The sequence below is a fragment of the Pecten maximus genome, chromosome 8, assembly GCF_902652985.1.
Source record: "Pecten maximus chromosome 8, xPecMax1.1, whole genome shotgun sequence".
Lineage (NCBI taxonomy): Eukaryota > Metazoa > Mollusca > Bivalvia > Pectinida > Pectinidae > Pecten > Pecten maximus.
In genome coordinates this window covers 15,631,271-15,651,127 of record NC_047022.1, presented here as the reverse complement: position 1 = coordinate 15,651,127, position 19,857 = coordinate 15,631,271, and the positions used below count along the sequence as shown (strand labels likewise).

General features: G+C 37.0%; 2 protein-coding genes across 4 annotated transcripts in view; both read right to left on the bottom strand.

The window, feature by feature from the left end:
* Positions 1-2,012: 2,012 nt before the first annotated feature.
* LOC117332575 lies at positions 2,013-12,139 on the bottom strand. Of its 3 annotated transcripts, XM_033891545.1 has the most exons (5): positions 12,008-12,139; positions 5,270-5,351; positions 4,318-4,479; positions 3,276-3,375; positions 2,013-2,374 (listed from the first exon to the last, which is right to left on the bottom strand). In XM_033891545.1, the coding sequence occupies exons 1-4, from the start codon at positions 12,083-12,085 to the stop codon at positions 3,284-3,286; spliced, it is 414 nt and encodes a 137-aa protein (XP_033747436.1). In that variant the 5' UTR covers positions 12,086-12,139; the 3' UTR covers positions 2,013-2,374; positions 3,276-3,283. The 3 variants fall into 3 exon arrangements, 2 of the variants coding, with proteins under 2 accessions (XP_033747436.1, XP_033747435.1); XR_004533758.1 differs by lacking the exon at positions 2,013-2,374 and having other exon boundaries at positions 2,662-3,375; positions 4,318-4,493; XM_033891544.1 differs by lacking the exon at positions 2,013-2,374 and having other exon boundaries at positions 2,665-3,375.
* A 6,686-nt stretch (positions 12,140-18,825) lies between these two features.
* The window catches only part of LOC117332574, a 28,156-nt gene continuing 27,124 nt past the window's right edge, over positions 18,826-19,857 (bottom strand). Inside the window, exon 10 of the mRNA XM_033891543.1 lies at positions 18,826-19,713. Within this exon, the coding sequence (XP_033747434.1) occupies positions 19,676-19,713 (38 nt within the window). The 3' untranslated portion in view covers positions 18,826-19,675. The remainder of the gene's footprint in view (positions 19,714-19,857) is intronic.

Here is a 19,857-nt window from a genome sequence, read left to right as displayed (position 1 = left end):
AAGCCAAGTATGTCACCCATCTCCCATCTCGACAGTTCCTAAAACAGTAAACTGTAGAAATACTTAAGTTCAATTCTAATTTGAGACCAAATTTTGATTCGAATATTAATTAAACATGTTCCTGTTCTTTATGATTATTTGAATCGTCTGAGAGGTGCTTCTATGTGTGACATTACCGGAAGTATCTCAATATGATAATCTTAGATGAAGACGATAGCCTACACATAGACATAGCATGAACGATGAACCTAGATGGTCTCTGTAACCAAGGTTGTAGATTTCGTGTCCAATATGATAAAGAGATATCATGGATTTCCACATCAACCGGGGATTTGACATTGTTGACAAAAAATCTGTAATATACACCAAAATGTCTCAATTTATTTCGGGACAAGTAACGCCCTAGTCCGCATAATTCTGTGGGAAGTGGATAATTATTCTGCTATCCATCTGTATTATACACTGTACCAACAGCTATCTAAAGCATAAAACGGATAAATAGTCAGAATTATTCGGACTAGTAACGTACATTGGAACACGTAAATATTACACATTAATTTTTTGTGAAACAATCCATGCTATACGTATAGGTACTAACTTCTGATGTGCCGACAGACTCTTGATCAAATACGATTACTTGATTGTTAAGTAAATGTAGCGTTAGAATTATATAGCACGTGGTGACACGTCCTCCCGGATCGGTGTTAGGGAGACACCGATAGTCAGGGTTATAGATACCGATAGTCAGGGTGACATATGTATGAGGATGGGTGTAGGGGAGACACCGATAGTCAGGGTTATATACAATATGTATGTATGAGGATGGGTGTAGGGGAGACACCGATAGTCAGGGTTATATATGTATGAGGATGTGTGTAGGGGAGACACCGACAGTCAGGGTTATATATGTATGAGGATGGGTATAGGGGAGACACCGATAGTCAGGGTTATATATGTATGAGGATGGGTGTAGGGGAGACACCGATAGTCAGGGTTATATATGTATGAGGATGGGTGTAGGGGGGACACCGATAGTCAGGGTTATATATGTATGAGGATGGGTGTAGGGGAGACACCGATAGTCAGGGTTACATATGTACGAGGATGGGTGTAGGGGAGACACCGATAGTCAGGGTTATATATGTACGAGGATGGGTGTAGGGGAGACACCGATAGTCAGGGTTATATGTGTATGAGGATGGGTGTAGGGGAGACACCGATAGTCAGGGTTATATGTGTATGAGGATGGGTGTAGGGGAGACACCGATAGTCAGGGTTATATATGTATGAGGATGGGTGTAGGGGAGACACCGATAGTCAGGGTTATATATGTATGGGGATGGGTGTAGGGGAGACACCGATAGTCAGGGTTACATATGTATGGGGATGGGTGTAGGGGAGACACCGATAGTCAGGGTTATATATGTATGAGGATGGGTGGAGGGGAGACACCGATAGTCAGGGTTACATATGTATGAGGATGGGTGGAGGGGAGACACCGATAGTCAGGGTTATATATGTTTTTTCTGAAGTACATTTTTGATTTTCAAAGTTTTGACGCTTGTGTAGAAACGTTGTATACGAAATTGATTTTCAGACTGAGTGCGGTCCCGCAGAAAGACAGTTGGCGAGAAAATGGGAAAAAAATCTGCAAGGAGCTCTAGACCTGCTGACTCCGCTAGTTTGAAGTATCTGTGCTCATTATTTATTAAATGGAATAAACAACGTGTGTAACATAACAAAACTTTGCGTGTATAGTTGCATAAAGACGGCATGACGTTCACTCTCTTGTGGAGCACGTGATTGATACAAACACAATCTTGTATTATGGGTCAAAGGGGAATAACTGTTACAAAAAACAAGACCATTTATCTTCGGTTTTTGATTCGATCGTGTTTCTGGTTTGATACAATGTAAACTTGTTCTACGTTGATTGATGTTTTTATATATAAAATTTCACCCTGTTATGTATCTAAATGACATGTAAATTTGGCCTGATTTTCAATAAAACAGAACTTTGTTTTTCACGTAATTCAGATGACATTGTAAGCGTGTCTTTTAATGGTAAAAATAGAAGTGATCCATAAAGTGTTGTGTATCATCCGATTGCAGTATTAAGTGCATTAAAAGGGGATTCATGTATACTTGTCTCAGCTTTTAAACTGATATAAAATACACTGTCATCCATTGACCTGTAGTCGGAAGGTCACTGCACACTGCACGTGTCAGATCGAAGTCGTCTTGTAACAGTGCTGGTATGTCGAAATACTACTGTTTATTTTTATATAATTGTTCAATTTGACACGTATTGGAGCCAGGCAGACCATGACGTAATCAAGCAATATCATCATTAGTACAAGCTGGATCTTGGAAGCTGTAAGACAGTTAATATCGTTGTTATTTTGATTTAAGATGAAAATATTCGGAATGAAAAATATTACTCAAAGTCACCGCCGCATAGAAAATATTAAAATATTTTTGAAATTTTCATTTTTGTCTCGCCTGCGTCGAGAAGTGAGACTATTATGTTACATTTGTGTACTGCTCCGACGGCGACAGGGCGCCTTCGTAGTTTTGTCGGAAATATAAGCTTTAAACAAACTCAAAATCTAGTTTGTTTAAAATTTACTTTACCGACAAAGCTAGACAGGCGAGAAATATAAATACGTGGTAAACATTTTAATATTTTGATTTTAATGATAATGTAAACTATGTCGTTAGATTCTATTTTTTTTTATTCAAACTTTAATTTTGTATTGAAGCATAACATAGATTTCATTTCGTTAAATAAAAGCACAAGTCTGGTCAATGACAAATTAATACATGAAAGGACAACATGATATTAGGATTTGATAGAATCTAGTAGTACTGTATTCCATATGTAGAAAGGGTTACATGATTTGTTTCCTGAATAAAAAGGAGGACTGCTTTTATGATGTTTTTATCAATAAACTGTCGAAGTTACGAAATAAATTGTCGTAGATGATCGGGTTAAATTTGATGTGCTGTTATTGAAATTATTTCGCCGGATTAAATATGTCCTCATATGAAAAAACACATTAATGTCAATTTAAAAGAAAAAAAGGGGGTTAAATGTTGTTGTTGTTGTTGTTGTTGTTGTTGTTGTAAATATGATAAAATGACAAACAATATCGAAAAAAAATGATAGAAGAAACATGCACATATATATACGTTTCGTACAAATCAATATGGCTGTTATATTTCTACATGTGTTATCACATACAATGTAAGTAAGTGTTACAAGTGTTTGATACCTATATATTTAATGAGGTAGACATGACGGCGGGAGGCTGAATATATCGTCTGGTACTCCCACTGTCACGTTACTGTAAGTGTATATGGACTGGCTTGGACCTACAACGGAAAATAATAGATAATTCTATATAGTCTTCCTATTTTGAGCCGATACGGCTCTTATTTATTCATTCATAAATAAATGAATGAAAAATAAATACATAAGTAAATATATTATAAATAAAACCTGTACACCATTGAGTGTATCTGAAATATCAATATAATATGTCAGATTTTATTTCTCTCTCAGACATACAGAGTATGTGACAAGAGGTCACTACACATGAAATTCATTAACACGTGCGCATGCACACAAACAGACATATCTTGACCGGCACCAGTGCATGTTCACACGTGCGATATAGTACAAAATCGGCCATCTTTCCGAGTCCTGACCACGCACCACGTCAGAGCAAGCTACTGCATTATGCAGCTGAAATACTCATATGCCGTTGAGCTTCATGCTTTCCTAGGACATCTTACATATACATAATACCAGACCAAATGTAACGTACACCGGGGGTACAGCGGAGCGGTCATTCCCCATCCAAGAACTTCGGTACACGCACGAACAAAAACTAGGTATTGACATGGTCTTTCTTCATGTACAAGAATCTATTTAGTGTAATCACAATAAACATGATTCAATAATATGGTAACAAAATAATAAGAAATACAGAAAAAAATCAAGGTTATATATCAAAATAAACTTTACTGAGAATAAATTTGGTATTATTTATGTGTACTCTCGAACACAGGGACTTGGGAATGTGTTACAGTCTACATGTATTTGGGCCACCGTTTAGCTCATTTTGAGACGTTTTGGGAGGCTAGCTTAAAATTCGGTAAAAATGACAACCCCGGTGTTCATACATATGTATATAGAATTTTAATCTAGCCCCCGAAAACGTCTCCAAAAGAGCTATACACACAAGGGAAGGTCCAAATACATACATGTATAGACTGTAACACATTCTCAAGTCCCTGTGCTCTGGAACTTACTGGTCGAGTTTGATTCTGTAAGTGTCCTCATGAAGGGGAGACAATCGTTGGAGGTAAAAGACATCCAATCATCTGATTGACCTGGATTAATTTTCCACATGTCGATACTAAAGTTGTTCTCGTAACTTCCGATCACGTGACGTCCTACGTACACACCTTCCTCTGTAAAAGTCGAACTATAAAAATACTCCATTTTCATAAATCGCCATATTGTATTGAATAGGGTGAGTTCCAATTTAAATGTAATATTGCTGTCAATAGTGATACAATGAAATATGGCACATCTTTGTCTCAATTTATCAAAATCACGCTTGTAATTCTACTTCAATTCTCTGCGAACACATCTACATTTTGAATTGTTTACATATCGATGAATATTGAAGGAGATCAGAAATAACAAATCTAATTTTGATTGCAGTATATATGGATCTATGTCAAAGTACTGCTGTTGTACAAAAGACACAGGATACAAAACACATCGATCTCAATACCTAGTGAGATTTAGAAAAAGTAGAGGCGAAATAAATTAATATAGCAATATATCAAATCGCATGTTACAGCTGTTTCGTCCTTCGACGACTCATCAGTGATGCTTAGCCCAGGATGAAGTAATTCAGACATTACTCATATCATATAATCTACCAGTATTAGTAGCTATGTCTGTCCGGTGGGCCTGTTTTCAGTTAGTGCGACATCTAGAGTTTGGGAGTAATCTCAGGAAAGGACATCAAACGAGACAAAGAGTTTGTGATATTCTTAGTGGGATGACGAATTAATAATTCTAGTTTCCAAACGGACTTTTGGATACCCATACAAAGTATGCATGTTAATGCACGGATTACTAAGATGTTTCAAGACGAACTTAACCGTTAAGGTCGATAAAAGAATTCAAAAACATTATATATACACAGTTTTCAGATTGAAGATATCAAACCGTGGAAGCGCCCCTTACTTGGAACACAGAGAAATGTCTCCGGAAAGGAACCGTAGGATTTGCAGATACGACCCTCGTCCTTTATGAAATAATTTGTGTGCTGAAAAAAAAAGTTTTATCAAAATAAATACGTGTACTTACAATTTGTAAACCAAAGAAAACTCTTGAATTCAAAGTTCAAAGGCTTGACGATACCATGTCTTGTAGAATATTGAATGATTGTTAAGGATACGTGTATCTCTTTCATGTACATATAGTTCGTGATGATTGTGGAAGGCATACAGTCAGTGGTATAGTTAGTGATAAGTAAGACCTACCGTGGTATAGTTAATGATGAGTAAGACCTACCGTGGTATAGTTAGTGATAAGTTAGACCTACAATGGTATAATTAGTGATAAGTAAGACCTACCATGGTATAGTTAATGATGAGTAAGACCTACCGTGGTATAGTTAGTGATGTGTAAGACCTACCGTGGTATAGTTAGTGATAAGTAAGACCTACCGTGGTATAGTTAGTGATAAGTAAGACCTACCGTGGTATAGTTAATGATGAGTAAGACCTACCGTGGTATAGTTAGTGATAAGTAAGACCTACCGTGGTATAGTTAGTGATAAGTAAGACCTACCGTGGTATAGTTAGTGATAAGTAAGACCTACCGTGGTATAGTTAATGATGAGTAAGACCTACCGTGGTATAGTTAGTGATAAGTAAGACCTACCGTGGTATAGTTAGTGATGAGTTAGACCTACCGTGGTATAGTTAGTGATAAGTAAGACCTACCGTGGTATAGTTAGTGATAAGTAAGACGTACCATGGTATAGTTAGTGATAAGTAAGACCTACCGTGGTATAGTTAGTGATAAGTAAGACCTACCGTGGTATAGTTAGTGATGTGTAAGACCTGCCGTGGTATAGTTAGTGATGAGTTAGACCTACCGTGGTATAGTTAGTGACAAGTAAGACCTACCGTGGTATAGTTAGTGATGTGTAAGACCTGCCGTGGTATAGTTAGTGATGAGTTAGACCTACCGTGGTATAGTTAGTGACAAGTAAGACCTACCGTGGTATACTTAGTGATGTGTAAGACCTACCGTGGTATAGTTAGTGATAAGTAAGACCTACCGTGGTATAGTTAGTGACAAGTAAGATCTACCTTAGTATAGTTAGTGATAAGTAAGACCTGCCGTGGTATAGTTAGTGATAAGTAAGACCTACCATGGTATAGTTAGTGACAAGTAAGATCTACCGTGGTATAGTTAGTGATAAGTAAGACCTACCGTGGTATAGTTAGTGATAAGTAAGACCTACCGTGGTATAGTTAGTGATGAGTAAGACCTACCGTGGTATAGTTAGTGATGTGTAAGACCTACCTTGGTATAGTTAGTGATAAGTTAGACCTACCGTGGTATAGTTAGTGATAAGTAAGACCTACCTTGGTACAGTTAGTGATAAGTTAGACCTACCGTGGTATAGTTAGTGATAAGTAAGACCTACCCTGGTATAGTTAGTTATGAGTAAGACCAACCATGGTATAGTTCGTGATAAGTAAGACCTACCCTGGTATAGTTAGTGATGAGTTAGACCTACCGTGGTATAGTTATTGATAAGTAAGCCCTACCGTGGTATAGTTAGTGATAAGTAAGACCTACCGTGGTATAGTTAGTGATAAGTAAGACCTACCGTGGTATAGTTAGTGATGAGTTAGACCTACCGTGGTATAGTTAGTGATAAGTAAGACCTACCGTGGTATAGTTAGTGATAAGTATGACCTACCATGGTATAGTTAGTGATAAGAAAGACCTACCGTGGTATAGTTAGTGATAAGTAAGACCTACCGTGGTATAGTTAGTGATGTGTAAGACCTGCCGTGGTATAGTTAGTGATGAGTTAGACCTACCGTGGTATAGTTAGTGACAAGTAAGACCTACCGTGGTATAGTTAGTGATGTGTAAGACCTGCCGTGGTATAGTTAGTGATGAGTTAGACCTACCGTGGTATAGTTAGTGACAAGTAAGACCTACCGTGGTATAGTTAGTGATGTGTAAGACCTGCCGTGGTATAGTTAGTGATGAGTTAGACCTACCGTGGTATAGTTAGTGACAAGTAAGACCTACCGTGGTATAGTTAGTGATGTGTAAGACCTACCGTGGTATAGTTAGTGATAAGTAAGACCTACCGTGGTATAGTTAGTGACAAGTAAGATCTACCTTAGTATAGTTAGTGATAAGTAAGACCTGCCGTGGTATAGTTAGTGATAAGTAAGACCTACCATGGTATAGTTAGTGACAAGTAAGATCTACCGTGGTATAGTTAGTGATAAGTAAGACCTACCGTGGTATAGTTAGTGATAAGTAAGACCTACCGTGGTATAGTTAGTGATGAGTAAGACCTACCGTGGTATAGTTAGTGATGTGTAAGACCTACCTTGGTATAGTTAGTGATAAGTTAGACCTACCGTGGTATAGTTAGTGATAAGTAAGACCTACCTTGGTACAGTTAGTGATAAGTTAGACCTACCGTGGTATAGTTAGTGATAAGTAAGACCTACCCTGGTATAGTTAGTTATGAGTAAGACCAACCATGGTATAGTTCGTGATAAGTAAGACCTACCCTGGTATAGTTAGTGATGAGTTAGACCTACCGTGGTATAGTTATTGATAAGTAAGCCCTACCGTGGTATAGTTAGTGATAAGTAAGACCTACCGTGGTATAGTTAGTGATAAGTAAGACCTACCGTGGTATAGTTAGTGATGAGTTAGACCTACCGTGGTATAGTTAGTGATAAGTAAGACCTACCGTGGTATAGTTAGTGATAAGTAAGACCTACCATGGTATAGTTAGTGATAAGTAAGACCTACCGTGGTATAGTTAGTGATAAGTAAGACCTACCGTGGTATAGTTAGTGATGTGTAAGACCTGCCATGGTATAGTTAGTGATGAGTTAGACCTACCGTGGTATAGTTAGTGACAAGTAAGACCTACCGTGGTATAGTTAGTGATGTGTAAGACCTGCCGTGGTATAGTTAGTGATGAGTTAGACCTACCGTGGTATAGTTAGTGACAAGTAAGACCTACCGTGGTATAGTTAGTGATGTGTAAGACCTACCGTGGTATAGTTAGTGATAAGTAAGACCTACCTTGGTATAGTTAGTGACAAGTAAGATCTACCTTAGTATAGTTAGTGATAAGTAAGACCTGCCGTGGTATAGTTAGTGATAAGTAAGACCTACCATGGTATAGTTAGTGACAAGTAAGATCTACCGTAGTATAGTTAGTGATAAGTAAGACCTACCGTGGTATAGTTAGTGATAAGTAAGACCTACCGTGGTATAGTTAGTGATGAGTAAGACCTACCGTGGTATAGTTAGTGATGTGTAAGACCTACTGTGGTATAGTTAGTGATAAGTTAGACCTACCGTGGTATAGTTAGTGATAAGTAAGACCTACCTTGGTACAGTTAGTGATAAGTTAGACCTACCGTGGTATAGTTAGTGATAAGTAAGACCTACCCTGGTATAGTTAGTTATGAGTAAGACCAACCATGGTATAGTTCGTGATAAGTAAGACCTACCCTGGTATAGTTAGTGATGAGTTAGACCTACCGTGGTATAGTTATTGATAAGTAAGCCCTACCGTGGTATAGTTAGTGATAAGTAAGACCTACCGTGGTATAGTTAGTGATAAGTAAGACCTACCGTGGTATAGTTAGTGAGGTATAAGACCTACCGTGGTATAGTTAGTGATGAGTAAGACCTACCGTGGTATAGTTAGTGATAAGTAAGACCTACCGTGGTATAGTTAGTGATAAGTAAGACCTACCGTGGTATAGTTAGTGATAAGTAAGACCTACCGTGGTATAGTTAGTGAGGTGTAAGACCTACCGTGGTATAGTAAGTGATAAGTAAGACCTACCGTGGCATATTTAGTGATAAGTAAGACCTACCGTGGTATAGTTAGTGATAAGTAAGACCTACCGTGGTATAGCTAGTGATATGTAAGACCTACCGTGGTATAGTTAGTGATGAGTAAGACCTACCGTGGTATAGTTAGTGATGAGTTAGACCTACCATGGTATAGTTAGTTATGAGTAAGACCTACCGTGGTATAGTTACATGTAGTTATGAGTAAGACCTACCGTGGTATAGTTAGTTATGAGTAAGACCTACCGTGGTATAGTTAGTGATAAGTAAGACCTACCTTGGTATAGTTAGTGATAAGTAAGACCTACCGTGGTATAGTTAGTGATAAGTAAGACCTACCGTGGTATAGTTAGTGATAAGTAAGACCTACCGTGGTATAGTTAGTGATAAGTAAGACCTACCGTGGTATAGTTAGTAGTAAGTAAGACCTACCGTGGTATAGTTAGTGATAGGTAAGACCTACCGTGGTATATAGTTAGTTATGAGTAAGACCTACCATGGTATAGTTCGTGATGAGTAAGACCTACCGTGGTATAGTTAGTGATAAGTAAGACCTACCGTGGTATAGTTAGTGATGAGTAAGACCTACCGTGGTATAGTTAGTGATGAGTAAGACCTACCGTGGTATAGTTAATGATGAGTAAGACCTACCGTGGTATAGTTAGTGATGAGTAAGACCTACCGTGGTATAGTTAATGATGAGTAAGACCTATCGTGGTATAGTTAGTGAGGTGTAAGTCCTACCATGGTATAGTTAGTGATGAGTTAGACCTACCGTGGTATAGTTAGTGATAAGTAAGACCTACCGTGGTATAGTTAGTGATAAGTAAGACCTATCGTGGTATAGTTAGTGAGGTGTAAGTCCTACCATGGTATAGTTAGTGATGAGTAAGACCTACCGTGGTATAGTTAGTGATTAGTAAGACCTATCGTGGTATAGTTAGTGATAAGTAAGACCTACCGTGGTATAGTTAGTGATAAGTAAGACCTACCGTGGTATAGTTAGTGATAAGTAAGACCTACCGTGGTATATTTAGTGATGAGTAAGACCTACCGTGGTATAGTTAGTTATGAGTAAGACCTACCGTGGTATTGTTAGTGATAAGTAAGACCTACCGTGGTATAGTAAGTGATAAGTAAGACCTACCGTGGTATAGTTAGTGATAAGTAAGACCTACCGTGGTATAGTTAGTGATAAGTAAGACCTACCGTGGTACAGTTAGTGATGAGTAAGACCTACCGTGGTATATTTAGTGATGAGTAAGACCTACCTTGGTATAGTTAGTGATAAGTAAGACCTACCGTGGTATAGTTAGTGATAAGTAAGACCTACCGTGGTATAGTTAGTGATAAGTAAGACCTACCGTGGTATAGTTAGTGATGAGTAAGACCTACCGTGGTATAGTTAGTGATGAGTAAGACCTACCGTGGTATAGTTAGTGATGAGTAAGACCTACCGTGGTATAGTGAGTTATGAGTAAGACCTACCGTGGTATAGTTAGTGATAAGTAAGACCTACCGTGGTATAGTTAGTGATAAGTAAGACCTACCGTGGTATAGTTAGTGATAAGTAAGACCTACCGTGGTATATTAGTGATGAGTAAGACCTACCGTGGTATAGTTAATGATGAGTAAGACCTACCGTGGTATAGTTAGTGATGAGTAAGACCTACCGTGGTATAGTTAGTGATAAGTAAGACCTACCGTGGTATAGTTAGTGATGAGTAAGACCTACCGTGGTATAGTTAGTGATGAGTAAGACCTACTGTGGTATAGTTAGTGATAAGTTAGACCTACCGTGGTATAGTTAGTGATAAGTAAGACCTACCGTGGTATAGTTAGTGATGAGTAAGACCTACCGTGGTATAGTTAATGATGAGTAAGACCTACCGTGGTATAGTTAGTGATGAGTAAGACCTACCGTGGTATAGTTAGTGATGAGTAAGACCTACTGTGGTATAGTTAGTGATGAGTTAGACCTACCGTGGTATAGTTAGTGATAAGTAAGACCTACCGTGGTAAAGTTAGTGATAAGTAAGACCTACCGTGGTATAGTTAGTGATAAGTAAGACCTACCGTGGTATAGTTAGTGATAAGTTAGACCTACAATGGTATAGTTAGTGATGTGTAAGACCTACCTTGGTATAGTTAGTGATGAGTAAGACCTACCGTGGTAAGTTAGTGATAAGTAAGACCTACCGTGGTATAGTTAGTGATAAGTAAGACCTACCGTGGTATAGTTAGTTATGAGTTAGACCTACCGTGGTATAGTTAGTGATGAGTAAGACCTACCGTGGTATAGTTAGTGATAAGTAAGACCTACCGTGGTATAGTTAGTGATAAGTAAGACCTACCGTGGTATAGTTAGTGATGAGTTAGACCTACCGTGGTATAGTTAGTGATGAGTAAGACCTACCGTGGTATAGTTAGTGATAAGTAAGACCTACCGTGGTATAGTTAGTGATGAGTAAGACCTACCGTGGTATATATAGTTAGTGATAAGTATAACCTACCGTGGTATAGTTAGTTATGAGTAAGACCTACCATGGTATAGTTAGTGATAAGTAAGACCTACCGTGGTATAGTTAGTGATAAGTAAGACCTACCGTGGTATATATAGTTCGTGATAAGTAAGACCTACCGTGGTATAGCTAGTGATAAGTAAGACCTACCGTGGTATATATAGTTCGTGATAAGTAAGACCTACCGTGGTATATATAGTTCGTGATAAGTAAGACCTACCGTGGTATAGTTAGTGATGAGTAAGACCTACCATGGTATCGTTAGTTATGAGTAAGACCTACCGTGGTATAGTTAGTTATGAGTAAGACCTACCGTGGTATAGTTAGTGATAATCGTATAAGGAAACGTGCTGCCATCCTCGTTGACACCAGTGTTAAATGTCCTCTGCATACCAGCGTCGTGATCAACATATATCGTGATGCTATCCTAAAGATTGATATAATACTGAAATATTCACCATGTACATACAATGTAACACATTTTAGTGACAGTGACGGTTCCTATTATACGGACAGAGTTGAACATGTATCTGATTAAAATACCAATCATCATTATATACCACGTTATTAAAGTCTGACAATTAAGGAGGATTTGTTTCTGCCAATCATAACGCGTCTCTTATATGCCTGCCGGTTTGGCATTGAGTGTCAAAGGAATCGACAGTCAAACATAACCGAAAACGCAATTTAAGCGTCTGATCTCTCCGTTTTTCCTACTTTATTTTCGTCCGGGTAAGTTTCCATTATGACAAATTTCCCAAATTGCTCATACTTTGTTCAATAAATAATCATTTCGAGTGCGAAGTGGCAGTCGATGGCTGCGGCCATCTTAGTTTGGTCGACATTCGGGACACTAATAAATAGTTTGAAATAATGATGAGTGCCGAGGAAAAAATGTCGTTTTGATTGGTTGCTGGAAAGGTCATCTGAACATGACCCCCTTACCAGCCAACGTCAAATTCTGCATTTTAATCAAATTGATATAATGTTCGAAATATTTCAATATAGTGAAATATGTTATTTCTGTATTGCCAGGAGGGAGTGGGGTTGGGTAATACTATTCTTCATCAAATTAATTACAATGGTTTTTTTTATTATCACAAAAAGTATTTTAACGAACTTTTTGCAAAGAAAACACACTTACATCAAAAGATTCAGGTCCCTCAGCCTGACTGATCTTCGCCCCCGTTTTGCTTACTGTGGCCGAGTATTGTCGGGGAGTACAGCAGTGATGCGGTGTAAAGGGTAGTCCATCGCCAAATACAAAAGTCAGCAGAGATACATGTATAAACACACTAGCGGTCAGCATTGTGTCGTGTTGGCTGTGGTTGATATACCGGCCATCTGGCAGTATTCTCACAGACAGTCTCTACGTGGTTATTTACCTTACACGCTATCTACTAACACGATATGGACGTTAACTCGTATTTCATTTCCATTCTTAATTCATTTAAAACAATTTCATACTATAAAAATGAATATTTTTGATCAAAACATTCTTCGTCTTTTTTAATTGTTCATTATGGTGATCCGAAATAAAAATGACAGAAATCGTTTTGTTTGAACTAAATGTCTTATCCTGACATACTACTACAGATATATGGTGTATCTATGGTATATATCGGAAGCAGTATTTCTGAGATTAATGTAACACGAAAATATTGGTATCACACCATTTTTGTCTATAAATGAACCGGTCATGTAATAGTTTGACGCACGATTGCCTAATATTTGTCTGTTGGAAAGTGCATCCCAGTGAGAACTAGTAAAGTTAACATGTTCAGAAAACGTTAAATTCAGATAAGTCGCCTAAAGCCTCAATATTGCAACAAATCATTTTTGGTAAAAAAAAAAACAACAAAAAAACAACAACAACAACAAAACAACAAAATTAAAAAAAAAAAAAAAAAATCATTAAAAAACACAAAAAAACACACACAAAAAAACAAAACAAAACAAAACAAAAACAAAACAAAAACAAAAACAAACAAAAGCAAAAAAAACTTCTTCATATGAATATTTATAATAATCATCCGACATAGTGGAAGATCTCTGCTCTCATTAACATACATGTTCAAGTGCGTTTTTATATCTTAACCGTCTGCTGTTTCGTACATTTTCTTTGATTACCATTAAAGAGGTAAGTGGGAAACAGCAGTATGATGTCCCCAACATCACTGATTATTCATGTAAGTAGGAAACAGCAGTATTATGTCCCTAACATCACTGAGTATTCATGTAAGTACAAAACAGCAGTATGATGTCCCTAACATCACTGATTATTCCTGTAAGAAGGAAACAGCAGTATGATGTCCCTAGCATTACTGATGTGTCCTGTAAGAAGGAAACAGCAGTATGATGTCCCTAGCATTACTGATGTGTCCTGTAAGAAGGAAACAGCAGTATGATGCCCCTAGCATTACTGATGTGTCCTGTAAGAAGGAAACAGCAGTATGATGTCCCTAGCATTACTGATGTGTCCTGTAAGAAGGAAACAGCAGTATGATGCCCCTAGCATTACTGATGTGTCCTGTAAGAAGGAAACAGCAGTATGATGTCCCCAACATCTCTGATTATTCCTGTAAGAAGGAAACAACAGTATGATGTCCCTAACATCATTGATGAGTTCTGTAAGTACTGTACAAAACAACAGTATGATGTCCCTAACATAAAACAGATAAATCCTTCTAAGTAGCGATATGAAAACATTGAAGCTGTTACATGTATATCATTATTTTATATGATGGTGATATTTTTAGTCTATTTATAGAACGACAGATCCACAGAATCAGTATGCTTCAAAGGTAAGTTTACAATGTATGTTATTGCTTCGGTGACAGTCTTTATTACCCAATAAATATATATACGTATATAGTTATCAAACATTCTTTAATTAAACAAATTTATGGATTTGGTGTTGGGCATTGACAAGGAAATAAATGTATGTTAATGAATATTGTTACAAGTAATTTTAATGTATCAAAATTGTACACAAACGCTTTAAAGTTTAGGTTTAAACCTAACATTCAATGTATATACTAACTCTCAATCATTGTTAAACTGTATACCCTAACTCTTAATCCTCGTTAAACTGTATATCCTATCTCTCAATCCTCGTTAAGCTGTTTATCCCAACTCTCAAGCATTGTTAGACTGCATATCCTAACTCTCAATTATTGTTAAACTGTATATACTAAATCTCAATTATTGTTAAACTGTAAATCCTAACTCTCAATCATTGTTAAACTGTAAATCCTAACTCTCAATCATTGTTAAACTGTATATACTAAATCTCAATCATTGTTAAACTGTATATACTAAATCTCAATCATTGTTAAACTGTGTAACCTAACCCTCAATCCTCGTTAAACTGTATAACCTACATGTAACTCTCAATCCTCGTTAAACTGTATATCCTAACTCTCAATCCTCGTTAAACTGTATATCCTATCTCTTAATCCTCGTTAAACTGTATATCCTAACTCTCAATCCTCGTTAAACTGTATATCCTAACTCTCAATCCTCGTTAAACTGTATATCCTAACTCTCAATCCTCGTTAAACTGTATATCCTAACTCTCAATCCTCGTTAAACTGTATATCCTAACTCTCAATCCTCGTTAAACTGTATATCCTAACTCTCAATCCTCGTTAAACTGTATATCCTAACTCTCAATCATTGTTAAACTGTAAATCCTAACTCTCAAGCATTGTTTAACTTGTATCCTAACTCAATCATTGTTAAACTGTGTATACCTTAACTCTCAATCGTTAATAAACTGTTTATTTTACACTGAGGCATTTAGCAAGGCAAAATATTGCATATAGCAGTGCAACCAAGAAGAGAGTAGATGTAACACAGTATAACATTTTGCGGTCTGTAAAACTGTACCTTTTAAAACTTTCAGATAATTTTTAGGCATCTTAGTATATATCAGGCATCACTCAATGTGACACAATCACACACAAACCTAAAGTGTCTGTGTGAGGTTAACGGCAATAATATTAGGATTGTACATGTATGACTAGTTTCTTATCATATTTATCACAGGTGGATTTATATACATTGTACAATGCACCTCCATAGTGCTTTTTATCCCAAAACAAAAATCTTCTTCGTCGAAGATAATTCCTAAGCCTTCAAATGTTACTTTAAAGATATTTAATGTTTTGTTGTTATTTCTAACTTTATTGATGATGTCGATCGGATATAAACTAAATTATTGAAAATCAAGAGTACTACAGGCTTGTCAGAACGAACCGCTTACCTCGATCATTGCAAGGAATAGTTTTACGGCGGATATCATTACCTTATTCGGAAATTTTGTTGATTTGTCTAATGATTCTGTTGTCACAACCCTAAATTCGTTTGGGATTGTGACTTTAACCGGATTTTACAAACATTTGTATGGCGGGTGTCGCCGTGACCTAGATTTGTATGGCGGATGTCGTCAATGAAGCAGAAGACGCTTACTCTGTTTGAGCATCAGGTCTAATTATCATTGTACTTTTGTTTTCCTCTCGTTTAATTCATTTTGAGTTTGAATTATTGTTTCGATTGATGTCGGCATTCTTTGTTGTTTTGGGGTGTTATCAGGGCGAAAATGGGAAAGGAAGACACTTTTTGAGACTGAATAAGAAATATACATTCCGAAGTACTCTTTTAATCTTTAAAAGCAGACCGGTAACATTAATTCGTCCTGTTTCTTCTTGAATATGACTACTGCTTCCGTTTTAAAACTAAGAAAGTCGCTAAAAAAGTCATTTTATTCAGTATTTGGGACACAGAAATGATTGTCGTTAGTCGCGTCTGACAGTTAGTTGCTTAATCCAGGTTCCTAGTATAGTAAATAACGTTGGGAGGAAATATACAGTTGCATATGAGAGGGGGTCGCTTAATTCAGGTGGTCGCTAAGGCAGGTTTTACTGTATTACATACTCGTAAGTGTACCTGGCGTTTCTATTGTTTTTTCTAGAACGTTGCATTACCTGGTGTTAACTCAACTTACACGGAGATTTCATTAATGAAACAGTGGAAACAACTACTCTTGATCGTTTTCAAGGGTGTAAATGTGTATTCGATTTATGCTTTCATAATCTTTATTGATTTTGAAAACCACGGGTACGTTTACGTCTGTACATCTCTTTTGTTTCCATCGAACATATTTTACTTTATATTGTACAACAACCAAAGAAAAGCAGTCAAACAGATCATGATGGCGACCGAATTAAATATTCTTTATATCCTACAAATCTCGTTTCTCTGGGTTTTCAGTTCTCTTATTAGTATCAAATCAAATGTGGTATACACATGTATATGCTATAATTCATAATTAGAACTTAAAGGAAACTCATTCTTAATCTCAGTAGTAATTAATCAGCTGATGATAAAGAGGCTGCAGTGTCCTAGCTCTTATGATTATGGCTGAAATAATTTTTCACGTACTTTAAGTAGCGGATGATAGTCAGAAATCCTTGTTATGTCAAAACGAGAAATTGAGCCGACCGGGCTTGGAGTGTCACGTCTGAGAGTTTTTTCTACTGTTAAGGCGTGGCGAGTCTATCCGTAACAAACATCAATTGAAAGAAGTGTTACATTTTGTGGTTATGGTTATCGCTCTTGTAAAAAGTAACATGATTTGAGTCTCGCCAGAACTGGGAAAAGTCTCTACATTTAACTTGAGTAACATGAACTCTTGCGTAGCCTTACATGGGTATCAATAACAAACCAAATAGTGACAACCTCGTGGTTACCGTGAAAGTGGATAAACATTTAATTAGCAACCTTTGACAGTTCTTATACACATTTAAGAGAGCGTATAACGATCTGCTCTTCAAAATGATGTGTTATATCGATATAATTGCTGTTTCTTAACTATAAGGAACAGTCACAAATTTGCAACGCAGGGGCGGTTCGTCTTAATTTTGCGTTTTGACAAAGCAACGAATTCTGATCATCATCGGATACCAACAGCATGTTAAAGCGGAGAGATAGACAGAATCAGCCGCGCTAACACTGTATGATATCTCGCCAACAACAAATTTTATAGAAACCCTACGTAGGTGCCAGCAACATCCATTGTCAATCTAGATCAGTGATACAGTGTTAAATGATTTCCTCTGATATTTCATCACCCCATATCTAGCCAAGAAAATTGTAGCAACAGCATTCCTAGGTGTTACAATGCCGTGATATTTTTTTTCTCAGAGATAGACATACTTCAAATTATTTATCCGTAGACAAGTCTTATTGGTTTTTGTATAGAGATCAAACCGTGAAAAGGATAAGGTCAAGGTTAACAGGTTATCGCGTGATTAACTACATACTAGGATATTATAGTCAAAATTTCGGGGTTGTATGTTAGGTATTATAATTGTCTATGATTTGTCCTCATTGATTTGATGCAAGTTATCCTATATCGAGATACATATCTTGAAACAAAACAGTAGAAAATTTCTCGACAAAGTTAAAATCATATATCTGTATTGATAGTTGCTTGAATTTTACAAATATGTTGTCCTCTGATCAAATGCCACAGAAGCTGATGCCATCCTCGGCGGTTCCCAGTTTCCGGTGGAACCACATTCCTGCAGTTCTCAATAACGACAATCTCCACAAAGGCAAACACATTCAAGTGTGACGAATACAAAGCCATGCTATTTACATTCTATCCACGCAAATAATGTGACGTATATCGTGTTTTTGTTTGCTTGTTTTTTTTTTCTGTGACATCTTCCTGCATCTTTGTTGTTTAGTTGAACACCAAACTTTGGAATATCGTTCTAATAATTATAGTCCTCCGGATGTTCGACTGGATGTGACAGACCGTGTCATAGGAGTCGTCCAAACTGAGGACACCCTCTTTAACCATTACAGGTCCGAAGGTACATTATCAGCATTGTGATTCTTCAAGATTCCCTTCCTCTTACGAGACAATTTATCCCGACACTATGCTCCTCGATTTTAGGGGTTTATACTCACGGGCTGAAAGTATTTGCAGTACGATATATTCTTTATTTCTTAATGTATCCATTCTGTGTTCAATATGCAGCATCCTATAGAATAATTCGCTTTTCAGGAATATATGTCAAACTAGTTAAAGAACTATGTAACATGAGACAAATATTTGTATATGTTTTGTATAAGTTTATTTACACGAAGCACAGATTGCTTGTATCCTAACATAATTTTTAAAAATGCATTACTGATAAACAAAGCACGTTTGTACAAAATAATATACAATTAGTATCACTTTGTCTGTGGTATTTGCCAGCATGGCGACCGGAACCCGGACACAGGTCGATCAAACTGGTCCATTTCGATCCAGTATAGATTTCAAGCACTCAGTTGAGTGGCCATCTTGGAACACATCGGATTTGCCTCCAATAGGTAGCCATCTCGCCTGCCCTGACCTCCCTAATAGCAAGTCCTGTTTGCTGAAAGGATCCTCTATCATGATTTGGTTATTATCAGGCAGCAAAATGCTGACAACAGATTCATTGTACTTAAAACCGTGAAATGATTGTCCTACGACATGGAGGTAAACATGATACTACAAATACGGACTGCAGTAGTAGGTTTTAATGCGCTTCGGGAATAATTAATTAATCCATTATTATACACAGATGGAATTTGTCATTTTTATAAAAAATATAATTGATAATCTCTTTTAACAAAATGATAAAATTTCTGAAGTATATACAACACCTGGAACTTATCATTACAATACAATACAGTTCTGGTTTCAATGTTACTGCACATGGTTTCCAGGAGTGAACCGTAACCATGGTTTCCAGTAGTTGCCTGTAACCATGGTACCAGGTATGTGATACAGCTTCTTTTGTCTAATAAGTTATTTTTAAGTCCGCGTTTCATTCCTTTCTAATACGTATTGCAGCATGAACGTGTATACCAATATTTCTCACTTCAAGGAGAGGAATTCCTACCACATTTATAATGAAGGTTTAAATGTCTCCAAAGTTTAGCCTTGCACGTGCAGCTTAGGTCCATATCCTGCAACTATAGAGATAAACGATAGTTAGTAGACGGAATTATATATATAGAATACATGGTCAGTGTATTAAAATATAAGCTGTATTTTGTATTTTTGTCCCCGAGTCAAAAATACAGCATATAATTAAAGACACCGACATTTTTTCTATT